At 47.8% G+C, this 12,146-nt stretch overlaps 1 protein-coding gene across 1 annotated transcript in view; it reads right to left on the reverse strand.

Annotated features, from left to right (window-relative positions):
• Nucleotides 1–12,146, reverse strand: part of LOC112620662 (radial spoke head 10 homolog B-like) — a 135,338-nt gene that overhangs the window by 110,907 nt on the left and 12,285 nt on the right. Inside the window, exons 7-12 of the mRNA XM_025379412.1 lie at nt 12,053–12,138; nt 10,827–10,947; nt 9,232–9,408; nt 6,482–6,626; nt 4,753–4,874; nt 1,801–1,990 (exon numbers count right to left, since the gene is read on the reverse strand). Coding sequence (XP_025235197.1) covers nt 1,801–1,990; nt 4,753–4,874; nt 6,482–6,626; nt 9,232–9,408; nt 10,827–10,947; nt 12,053–12,138 — 841 coding nt within the window. The remainder of the gene's footprint in view (nt 1–1,800; nt 1,991–4,752; nt 4,875–6,481; nt 6,627–9,231; nt 9,409–10,826; nt 10,948–12,052; nt 12,139–12,146) is intronic.

The following is a 12,146-nucleotide window of genomic DNA, read 5'->3' on the forward strand; positions in this document are numbered from 1 at the left end:
GGGGTAAAGCAGCCACAAACATGTGAGCAAATGGGCATGTCTGTGTTCCAGTACAGCATGATTTAGGGGAACCGGGGCAGACTGGATTTCACCCTGGGACCATGCATGGCTGGCCTTGCTTTTGTAGGTGACCTCGTACTGTTGCTGTTACGTCACAAGACTGTCTCTTCAAGTACATTGTAATCACGCGGGGAACAAGACCACGTGCTGATTACTGGAACACTCTTCTCCCAACCTGGGCCTTCACCACTCCCTCCGCATTTCCAACTGCTTTCCAGGTGACACTGTGATACTGTCCTTTAAACCAGCAGTCCCCAGCCTTTTTGGCACCAGGGACCGATTTCATGGAAGACAATTTTTCCATGAATGGTGGGAAGGGGTGGGGGGACTGTTGGTTTCAGGATGATTCAAGCACATTTGAATTACTGCACACTTTATTTCGATTACGATGACACTGTAATACATAATGAAACAATTCTACAACTCACCATCATATAGACTCAGTGGGAGCCTGAGCTTGTTTTCCTACAACTAGGGGTGACGGGAGACAGCGACAGATCATCAGGCACTAGATTCTCCTAAGGAGCGTGAACCTCCATCCCTCGTGTGCCAGTTCACAGGAGGATTTGCGCTCCTGTGAGAATTTTTTTTTTTTTTTTTTTTTTTTTGAGACGGAGTCTCGCTGTGTCTCCCAGGCTGGAGTGCAGTGGCGTGATCTCGGCTCACTGCAAGCTCCGCCTCCCGGGTTCACGCCATTCTCCCGCCTCAGCCTCCCAAGTAGCTGAGACTACAGGCGCCCGCCACCACGCCCGGCTAGTTTTTTTTTTTGTATTTTTAGTAGAGACGGGGTTTCACCATGTTAGCCAGGATAGTCTCGATCTCCTGACCTCGTGATCCACCCGCCTCGGCCTCCCAAAGTGCTGGGATTACAGGCTTGAGCCACCGCGCCCGGCCTCCTGTGAGAATCTTAACGCCCTGCTGATCTGCAGGAGGTAATGCCAGCGATGGGGAATGGCTGTAAAAACAGATGAAGGTAGGCCAGGCGCGGTGGCTCATGCTTGTAATCCCAGCACTTTTGGAGGCCGAGGCGGGCAGATCATGTGAGGTCAGGAGTTTGAGACCAGCCTAACCAACATGGAAAAACCCCATCTCTACTAAAAAATACAAAAATTAGCTGGGCATGGTGGCACATGCCTGTAATCCCGGCTACTATGGAGGCTGAGGCAGGAGAGTCACTTGAACCCAGGAGGCGGAGGTTGTGGTAAGCCGAGATCCTGCCACTGCACCCCAGCCTGGGCAACAAGAACGAAACTCTGTCTCAAAACCAAACAAAACAAAAAAAACAGATGAAGGTTCACTTGCTTGCCCACGGCTCACCTTCCACTGTGCACAGTTTCCTAACAGGCCACGGACCAGTACTGATCCATGGCCTGGGGGTTGGGGACCCCTGCCTTTTGTGTGTGTGTGTGTGTGATGGAGTCTTGCCCTGTCGCCCAGGCTGGAGTGAAATGTCGTGATCTCGGCTCACTGCAACCTCCGCCTCCTGGGTCCAAGCGATCCTCCCACCTCAGCCTCCTAAATGGCTGGGATTACAGGCATGCACCACCATGCCTGGACAATTTTCTGTATCTTTTAGTAGAGATGGGGTTTCACCACGTTGGTCAGGCTGGTCCCGAACTCCTGACCTTGTGATCCGCCTGCCTCAGCCTCCCAAAGTGCTGGGATTACAGGCATGAGCCGCTGCACCCAGCCTGCACCCCTGCTTTAAACCAAAAGATGTGAAGGATCTGGAATACTCACCACTTAATATCCTGTCCATATCAGCAAGAGTTAGTCTGTGGTGATGAAATTTGCAATCTTTTAGAAACCTCCAGAAGTGAAGCTTTGTCATCAGAAAGGTATTATCCAGAGAGTGGTCGCATCCCAGGCTGCTATAAAAGCTGTAGATTCTTCTTAATTCTGTAATATTTCTTAACACAGCATATTCTACCTGAAAGGAAGAAAGTCATGCGTGGATTAAGAACAAAAGACGGCCAGGCACGGTGGCTCACGCCTATAATCCCAGCACTTTGGGAGGCCGAGGCAGATCACCTGAGGTCAGGAGTTCCAGACCAGCCTGGCCAACATGGTGAAACCCCATCTCTACCAAAAATACAAAATTAGCCGGGCGTGGTGGCAGGCACCTATAACACCAGCTACTCAGGAGGCTGAGGCAGGAGAATTGCTTGAACCCGGGAGGAGGAGGTTGCAGTGAGCCAAGACCACATCACTGCACTCCAGCCTGGGCATCAAGAGTGAGACTCTGTCTCAAAACAAATAAATAACATTTAAAAATTATAAAAAGAACAGCCAGGCACGGTGGCTCACACTTGTAATCTCAGCACTTTGGGAGGCTGAGGCAGGTGGATCACGAGGTCAGGAGATCGAGACCATCCTGGCTAAGAGGGTGAAATCCCGTTTCCACTAAAAATACAAAAAATTAGCGGGCGAGCAAGACTCCGTCTCAAAAAAAAAAAAAAAAAATTAAAAAAGAACAAAAGACACAACACCTGTGTCCTACATTAAATGCGATAATACAAGTAAAGTAATGGCATTTAGCTCTTTCCACTGTAAGGACTTAAGAAGTGTTTTTTTGTTTTGTTACGAGATGGAGTCTCGCTCTGTCACCCAGGCTGGAGTGCAGTGGCAAGATCTTGGCTCACTGCAACCTCTGCCTTCTGGGTTCAGGCGATTCTCATGCCTCAGTCTCCAGAGGAGCTGTGATTACAGGTGCACACCACCATGCCCGGCTAGTTTTTGTATTTTGGTAGACATGGGGTTTCACCATATTGGCCAGTCTGCTCTTGAACTCCTGACCTCAGGCGATCCGCCTGCCTCGGCCTCCCAAAGTGTTACAATTACAGGCATGAGCCACGGTGCCCGGCCAAGAAGCATTTTATGCTTTCCACCCACCCGCCTTGGTCAATAAAATGCCATCTCCGACCAACAGTAAAAACAAAACAAAACAAACAAGTTATCTGGAAAACAGACTTCCTTTCACACGGCATGTGCTGGCTTCCGCTCTCAGTGGCGGCAACAAAATTCTACTGTCTGCAGATCCTTATTCCTCATCAACACATGTGCAAAAATCCTCAACAAAGTAAGTGGAATCCAGCCATATATAAAGAATAGTAGCCATGCGTGCTGGCTCATGCCTGTCATCCCAGCACCTTGTGAGGCCAAGGCAGGAGGATCGCTTGAGCCTGGGAACTTGAGACCAGCCTGTGCAACACAGTGAGACCGTGTCTCGACTGAAAATTAAAAATTAAAGAAATTAACCAGGTACCGTGGCGAGTGCCCATATAGTCCCAGCTACTCAGGAAGCTGAGGTGGGAGGATTGCTCGAGCCCAGAAGGTCAAGACTGCAGTGAGCTGAGATCGCACCACTTCACTCCAGCCAGGGTGACAGAGCAAGACCCTATCTCGAAAAGAAAAAAAAAAAAAAAAAAAAAGATAATACAGCAACACCAAGTAGGGTTTAGCCTAGAATTGCAAAGTTGGTTCACATTTGAAAAATCAATCAATGTAATTCACACTATTGACAGACTGGAGAAGAACCAAATGATTCTATCAGCTGAAGCATTTCACAGAATTTAACATCCATTCATGATAAGCACCCTCAGCAAATTAGGAATAGAAAGGAATCCCTCAGCCTGATCAACAGCATGTACGAAACATGCAACTCACATCACATGTAGGACTGAAAGTCTGAAAGAAGTAAAATTCCGCCATGTGCGGTGGCTCACGCCTGTAATCCCAGCACTTTGGGAGGTCGAGGCGGAAGGATCACCTGAGGTCAGGAGTTGGAGACCAGCTTGGGCAACATGGTGAAACTCCATCTCTACTAAAAATACAAAAAATAGCTAGGCGTGGTGGTGCGTGCCTGTAATTCCAGCTACTCAGGAGAATTGCTTGAACCCAAAAGCCGAGATCATGCCATTGCACTCCAGCCTGGGCAACAAGAGGGAAACTCCATCTCAAAAAAAAAAAAAAAGCAGCAATATTCATGCTGGTTGCTTTACTCACCTCCCTCTCTGTCACATTTCACCTTTTAGGATTTTCGCCAGACCCTTCATGCCCTTAAGCTGCTCCAAATTCCCCACACAGGCAGCCCTGCCCTCCGCACAGCATCCTGTTCTCCAGCACCACTCACCCCTGCCCTACCCTCTTCAATGAGACACTCAGAGAACGCGAAGAACAGGATTCGGGGTCCCAAGGGAGACAGGAAGCCCTGCCTGGGTGGCTTCAGGCATCTGTTACGCTGAGCATTAATTCCTGCTTTTGAAAACGCAGTTCAATTGAATAAACATGTATCGTCTGCCCGATCTAAAGCACTGTTCTAGGCTGGGCGTGGTGGCTCACACCCATCATCCCAGCACTTTGGGAGGCTGAGGCAGGCGGATCACCTGAGGTCAGGAGTTCCAGACCAGCCTGGCCAATATAGTGAAACCCCGTCTCTACCAAAATACAAAAATATAGCCAGGTGTGGTGGCGCACGCCTGTAATCCCAGCTACTCAGGAGGCTGCAGTGGGGAAATTGCTTGGACCCGGGAGACAGAGGTGGCAGTCAGCCAAGATTGCGTCATAGCACTCCAACCTGGGCGACAGAGCAAAATTCAGTCTCAAAAAAAAAAAAAAGACATTCAACACGTGACAGCAGTCACCAGCTATATTACCCCAGGATGCAATTGATACCAATAAAAAAGATTTTACCTGCTTCTTTTCTTCAGGTCGGGCTGCCTCAGGGTACATGTCCAGGAGCAAATTTAGATCCAGCTCGATGCTCGACCCCAACACAGAATGACTTTCACTGCCATCAAGCTTTCTGATCAGTTCTAAAGAAGGAAGGCAAATACAGGGGATAATTACGGTTTGTTTGGTGCTTTTTTGTTTTGTTTTGTTTTGAGACAGGGCCTCACTCTGTCGCCCAGGCTGGAGTGCAGTGGCATGATCTCAGCTCACTGCAACCTCTGCCTCCCAGGCTCAAGCGATCCTCCCGCCTCAGCCTCCTGAGTAGCTGGGACTACAGACATGCACCGTCACGGCCCAGCTCATTTTTGTACTTTTTGTAGACACAGCGTTTCACCACGTTGCCCAGGCTGGTCTCGAACTCCTGAGCCCAAGTGATCCGCCTGCCTTGGCCTCCCAAAGTGCTGGGATTACAGGCTTGCGCCACCGCACCCATCCTTGGAGATAATTATGAAAAGCAATGTTAAAATTTCTTAATGTTATGTCACAATGATTTTCTACCAAAATGTGATACAAGAATATTCCAAAAACCTACTAAGAATGCAGGCTGGGCACAGTGGCTCATGCCTGTAATCCCAGCACTTTGGGAAGCCAAAATGGGAGGTTAAGGTTGCAGTGAGCTATGATCACACCACTGCACTCCAACCTCAGCAAAAGAGTGAGATCCTGTCTCTTAAAAAACATTTTTTTAAAAGCAGTTGCAAGCCAAGCACAATGGCTTACAGCTGTAATCTCAACACTTTGGGAGGCCGAGGCAGGAGGATTGATTGAGGACAGGAGTTTGAATCAGCCTGGGCAACATAGTGAGACCGTGCCTCTACAAAAAGTTTAAAAATTAGGTAGGCATGGCCAGGTGCGGTGGCTCACACCTGTAATCCCAGCACTTTGGGAGGCCAAGGCAGGCAGATCACGAGGTCAGGAGTCAGAGACCACCCTGGCCAACATGGTAAAACCCTGTCTCTAATAAAATTACAAAAATTAGCCAAGCATGGTGGCACGCACCTATAACGCCAACTATTCAGGTTGCTGAGCAGGAGAATCGCTTAAACCCAGGAGGCGGAGATTGCAGTGAGCCGAGATTGCACCACTGCACTCTAGCCTGGGCGACAGAGCAAGACTCCATCTCAAAAAAAAAAAAAAAAAAAGATTAGCTAGGCATGGTGGTGCACATCTGTATTCCCAGCTATAGGTGAGGCTGAAGTGGGAGGATCACTGGAGCCCAGGAGTCTGAGGCCGTAGTGACAGAGCAAGACTTTGCCTCAAATTTTTTTTTTTTTTTTTTTTGAGACACAGTGTCGCTCTGTCGCCCAGGCTGGAGTACAGTGGCCGGATCTCAGCTCACTGCAAGCTCCACTTCCCGGGTTTACGCCATTCTCCTGCCTCAGCCTCCTGAGTAGCTGGGACTACAGGTACCCGCCACCTCGTCCAGCTAGTGTTTTGTATTTTTAATAGAGATGGGGTTTCACCGTGTCAGCCAGGATGGTCTCGATCTCCTGACCTCGTGATCTGCCTGTCTCGGCCTCCCAAAGTGCTGGGATTACAGGCTTGAGCCACCGCGCCCGGCCAAATTTTTTTTTTTAAAGGGAGTTGCTCACAGGGGACTTCTGTTTTCTGAAGTGTTCAGTGTATTTTCACGAGTGGATACCATGGATAGAAACAGATGAATTTATTTCAACAGGTGAATGCTTCCTACCAGCACTCCTGGACAATCTTTGGGCAACTCCTGAAGACAGGTCCAGGCAGCTGATGAATTCACCTTCAAGATCTGGAAACCCGGCTATGTGGTCATTGGAGAATGTGCCTTCGTACACACGCCCGTTCTTGAAAGTTAATCGGCCCTGCAGACAGAAAAACAACTTTGTGCAGTTTAGGAAAAGTTTTCTTAGAAAAACACTGGTAAGGCTGGGCACGGTGGCTCACACCTGTAATCCCAGCACTTTGGGGGGCTGAGGCAGGCAGATCACAAGGTCAGGAGTTCGAGATCAGACTGGCCAACATGGTGAAACCCCATCGCTACTAAAAATACAAAAATTAGCCAGGCGTGGTGGCGTGTACTGTAGTCCCAGCTACTCAGGAGGCTGAGGTAGGAGAATCGCTTGAACCCAGGAGGCGGAGGAGCCAAGATTGCACCACAGCACTGCAGCGTGGGTGACAGAGAGTCTGCCTCAAAAAAGGAAATAAGGAAAGGAAAGGAAAGGGAAGGGAAAAGGAAGGGAAAAGGAAGGGAAAGGGAAAGAAAAGGGAAGGGAAAGGGAAGGGAAAAGGAAGGGAAAGGGAAGGGAAAGGGAAGGGAAACGTGAGTAAATGTACATTGATAGTTTTTTCAAGGTTTTGGAGCTTTTCACTTGTTTTGAAAATACGCACTTACTCCACATACAGTCAGGCTCCTGGGTCTCATGCACTGTATAAGTTCTCTCTCTTCCTCCTTCTTCTATTCCTCCTCCTCCCCTCTATCTATCTCCCCCACAATCTTTCTCCAACTTTAAGCACCTCTAGGCCACAGAATGTGTCTTATTAAACTAGGCTAGTGACCAGCAGAATGCCCATCATACAATAGAGACTCCCTGATTTTTTTTTTTTTTTTTTTTTTTTTTTATGAGACGGAGCCTCGCTGTCACCCAGGCTGGAGTGCAGTAGCACAATCTTGGCTCACTGTAACCTCCACCTCCTGGGTTCAAGCTATTCTCCTTCCTCAGTCTCCCAAGAGGCTGGGATTACAGGTGCCCGCCACCACACCTGGCTAATTTTTGTAATTTTAGTAGAGATGGGGTTTCACCATGTTGGCCAGGCTGGTCTTGAACTCCTGACTTCAAGTGATCTGTTCACCTTGGCCTCCCAAAGTGCTGGGATTACAGGCGTGAGCCACCATGCCCGGCCAAGACTCCCTGATATTTGTCAAACCCAGGTCAATAGTCAGTTACTGATTCAGAAGTGGGCAAATGACCCTGTTTGGCGCTGTGAAACGAAAGACCCTTTTAGAGAGCTTCTATCAAAAGTTCCTCCTTTTCTTCTACTTAGTATGGTATGCGGATGTGAAGGCTGGAACCACAGCAGCCGACTTGCAATCATGAGGGAGGAAAAACACAAGGGTAAAAGTGACATGGTGGGAGATACTATGGATAAATGGAATAGAAATTCTGACAGCAATGAGTTGCTGAAGCCTACAGTATTCTGTTTTATACATGGCAGACAACACTAGACTGTCTGTTACTTGCAAACCAAACCACCATCATACATACATACACACTCACACGCACACACACACACACCCACCAAAAACTAAATAACCACTAAATACACAGAAATCAATGACCACTGAAAATATTTTGCCAGGCACAGTGGCTCATGCCTATAATCCCAGCACTTTGGGAGGCTGAGGCAGGAGGATTGTTTGAGGCCAGGAGTTTGAGACCAGTTTGGCCAACATGGTAAAACCTGCGTCACTACTTAAAAAAAAAAAAAAAAAAAAAAAAATGAGCTGAGTGTGGTGGTGCACACCTGTAGTCCCAGCTACTCAAGTGGCTGAGGCACAAGAATCGATTAAACCTGGGAAGCAGAGGTTGCAGTGAACCGAGATCGCGCCACTGCACTCCAGCCCGGGTGACAGAGTAAAACTCTGTCAAAAAGAAAAAAAGAGTCATGTAATCACCTTAGCAAAACAGTAAGTTATCCTATACAAAATAGATAATGCAATTTAATAGAGAATGACATGCCTTTTGTCTAAAAGAGTTCTGTAGATGGATGGTGATGGTTGCACAACAATGCGAATGTATTTGATGCCACTGGACTGTGCACTTAGAAATTAAGACGGCAAATCTTATGTGTACTTTACCACAATCAAAAAGAAATCTAGAGTGCCTATATTTACCACAGACAAAATAGACCTCAGAGAAATAAAAGTTACCAGGGTTGGCCAGGTGTGGTGGCTCACACCTGTAATCCCAGCACTCTGGGAGGCTGAGGTGGGCCGATCACTTGAGGCCAGGAGTTCGAGACCAGCCTGGCCAACATGACGAAACGCTGTCTCTACTAAAAATACAAAAATTAGCCGGGCGTGGTGGCCCGCACCTGTAATCCCAGCTACTCATGAGGCTGAGGAAGGAGAATCACTTGAACCCGGGAAGCGGAGGTTGTAGTGAGCTGAGATCGCACCACTGTACTCCAGCCTGGGCAACAGAGCAAGACTGCGTCTCAGAAAGAAAGAAAATTAGCAGGGTTAATAGGAAATTACGTGATGATCAAAAGAGCCAGAGCACCAATGCATAATGACCCTCCACGTGTGTGCCCCGAACAACAAACTTCAAATATATGAAGCGAAACTGACAGAACCAAAAGCAGAAATAGACAAATCTGCAATTATACTGGGACATGTCAATGGCTTTACATCATTTCAATGGCTTTCCATCATTATTTGAAATGGGATCTTCCCAGGTCTGTACTCACCGTGCCATGTTTCTTGTTGGAAACCCATTCTCCATCATACACGGCTCCACTGGCGTAATAAAACTTGCCACGTCCGTGACGATGTCCGTTTACAAACTCCCCTATGTATTCATTTCTCAAGGGATACTGGGAACTGGGGATTCTCTTTAGAAACCACGTATGTGTTCCAAAGCCATTCTGGAAAGAAAGCAGACGGCCATGAGACATGCGCAAAGCAGTTTCTCTCTTTACCCGAATCCCCTCAAAATTAGGATAAATACAATGAAAACTGGAAAAGGCAAAGAATTTGGACTCGGCAGTCGCACAGACTTGGGTTCAATTTCAGCTCAGCTGCTTATTAACGAGTCTTTCGAACTAAGGCAGATGATTTAAGCCCTGTAAGTTCCTCATCCGTAAAACAGAAATAACACCTGCCCCTCAGCTTAGATACAAAGGAGTTCGAGACCAGCCTGGCCAACATGGTGAAACCCCATCTCTACTAAAAAGTGAAGATAAGTGTATATAAAGTGCCTGGCTTGATCATGACAGGTTTCACTGTTATTTTAAATTTTGGGGTTTATTTCCTTTTATATATTTTTATTTTTTGAGAAAGGGTCTCACTCCATCACCCAGGCTGGAGTATGACGGCACAATCTTGGCTCACTGCAGCCTCAACCTCCAAGACTCAGGTGATCCTCCCACCTCAGCCTCCCAAGTAGCCAGGACTATAAGCGCCAGCCACCACTCCCGGCTAATTTTAGTATTTTTAGTAGAGATGGAGTTTTACCATATCGCCCAGGCTGGTCTTAAACTCCTGGCCTCAATCCTCAAGTGGTCTCCCAACGTGCTGGGATTACACCTGTGAGCCACTGCGCCCAGCTTAAATTTTTACTTTCTAAAGATACAAGTTGGGCTGCGTGCTGTGGCTCATGCCTGTAATCCCAGCGCTTTGAGAGGCAGAGGTGGGAGGATCACTTGAGCCCAGGAGTTCAAGACCACCCTGTGTAATAAAGTAAGAATCCGTTTCTACAAAAAAAAAAAAAATTATTTTTTAATTACCCAGGCACAGTGGCCGTGGGCACTTCTGTAGTCTCAGCTACAGGTGAGGCTGAAGTGGGAGGATCGCTTGAGCCAGGGAGGTAGAGAGCCATGACTGCACCACTGCAGTCCAGCCTGGGCAACAGAGCAAGACTCTGTCTCTAAAAACAAACAAGCAGACTGGGCGCAGTGGCTTACGCCTGTAATCCTAGCACTCTGGGAAGCCGAGGCAGGCGGATCACTTGAGGTCAGGAGTTCGAAACCAGCCTGGCCAACATGGTAAAACCCCATCTCTACTAAAAATACAAAAAAAAAAAAAAAAAAAAAATTAGCCGGGCCTTGGTGGTGGGTGCCTGTAATCTCAGCTACTCCAGAGGCTGAGGCAGGAGAACTGCTTGAACCTGGGAGGTGGAGGCTGCAGTGAGCTGAGATTGCGCCACTGCACTCCAGCCTGGGTGACAGAGAGAGAGACTCCATCTCAAAAAAAAAAAAAAAAAAAAAAAAAGACATAATACATGTGTTGAGAATCGGTGGAGCGTCTGCCTCTGGGTATAAACTGCTCCCCCGCCCGGGCGTACCTGGAGGCCCCTTTCCCACCGCCCGGTGTACTCTTCGTTGGCGGTCAGCCACCTCATCCTCCCCTCCCCGTGGCGCATGTTGTCTTCCCACTGGCCTTCGTATATATTTCCAGATTTATAACTAGGATGAAAGAAACCCAAGAAAAGCAATCAGTTACCTCCTACACAACGTTTACCTTTAAGACATTCTTTTAAACACTCCCCTTGAGCTCCTTTGAAGAAATCTACCCCTTGTACCTATACAATCTTCTCTGTATTTAAATTCAGGCTGGGCGCGGTGGCTCACGCCTGGAATCCCAGCACTTTGGGAGGCCGAGGCTGGAGGATCACCTGAGGTGAGGAGTTCGAGACCAACCTGACTAATAAGGAGAAACCCCCTCTCTACTAAAAATACAAAATTAACCAGGCGTGGTGGCGCATGCTTGTAATCCCAGCTACTCGGGAGGCTAAGGCAGGAGAATCGCTTGAACCCAGGAAGTGGAGGTTGCTGTGAGCTGAGATTGCACCACTGCACTCCAGCCTGGGCAACAACACCGAAACTCCATCTCGAAAACAAAAACAAAAAACCAAAATTAGCCGGGCATGATGGTGGGCACCTGTAATCCCAGCTACTCGGGAGGCTGAGGCAGGAGAATCGCTTGAACTCAGAAGGTGGAGGTTGCAATGAGCCAAGATCATGCCACTGCACTCGAGCCTGGGCAACAGAGTGAGACTGTCAAATAAATAGACAGATAGGTAGGCAGATAGATAGATCGATAGATAGATAGATAGGTAGGCATGAGGTCCTAAGGGAGCAGAATGAGTCACTTTATTAAACCTTCTGACTATTTAATAAGGTGACAAAGTGGGTAAGAGCCAGGTTTTTAAAATCTTTTAATAATTCCCTATTGTATCATGATTAGTTAATACTTGGCCAGTTTTTGAGATGGGATCTCACTGTGTCACTCAGGCTGGAGCGCGGTGGTGCGATCATGGCAGGAGAATTGCTTAACCCCAGAAGGTGGAGGTTGCAGTGAGCCGAGATGGCACCACTGCTCTCCAGCCTGGGTGACAGAGCGAGACTGCGTCTCAAAAAAAAAAAAAAAAAAAAAAAAATCCACTCTGCTTAGAGAGAAAATGTTCTGTGCAACTTTTGCACCTTACTTTTAAATATCTGAAGTGAACATTATTTGGGCCCACAAACACTTCTTTGCCCACACCCCAAGCACGGCCATGGTCATACCTACCATCTTATTCCCCAGCCCTTTTTGATGTTTTGCACCCAGTCTCCCTCGTACCAACACGTACCCTCTTGATTGTAATAAATGGAGCCCTGAAACA

Source organism: Theropithecus gelada, chromosome 3 (assembly GCF_003255815.1).
Source record: "Theropithecus gelada isolate Dixy chromosome 3, Tgel_1.0, whole genome shotgun sequence".
Taxonomy (NCBI): domain Eukaryota; kingdom Metazoa; phylum Chordata; class Mammalia; order Primates; family Cercopithecidae; genus Theropithecus; species Theropithecus gelada.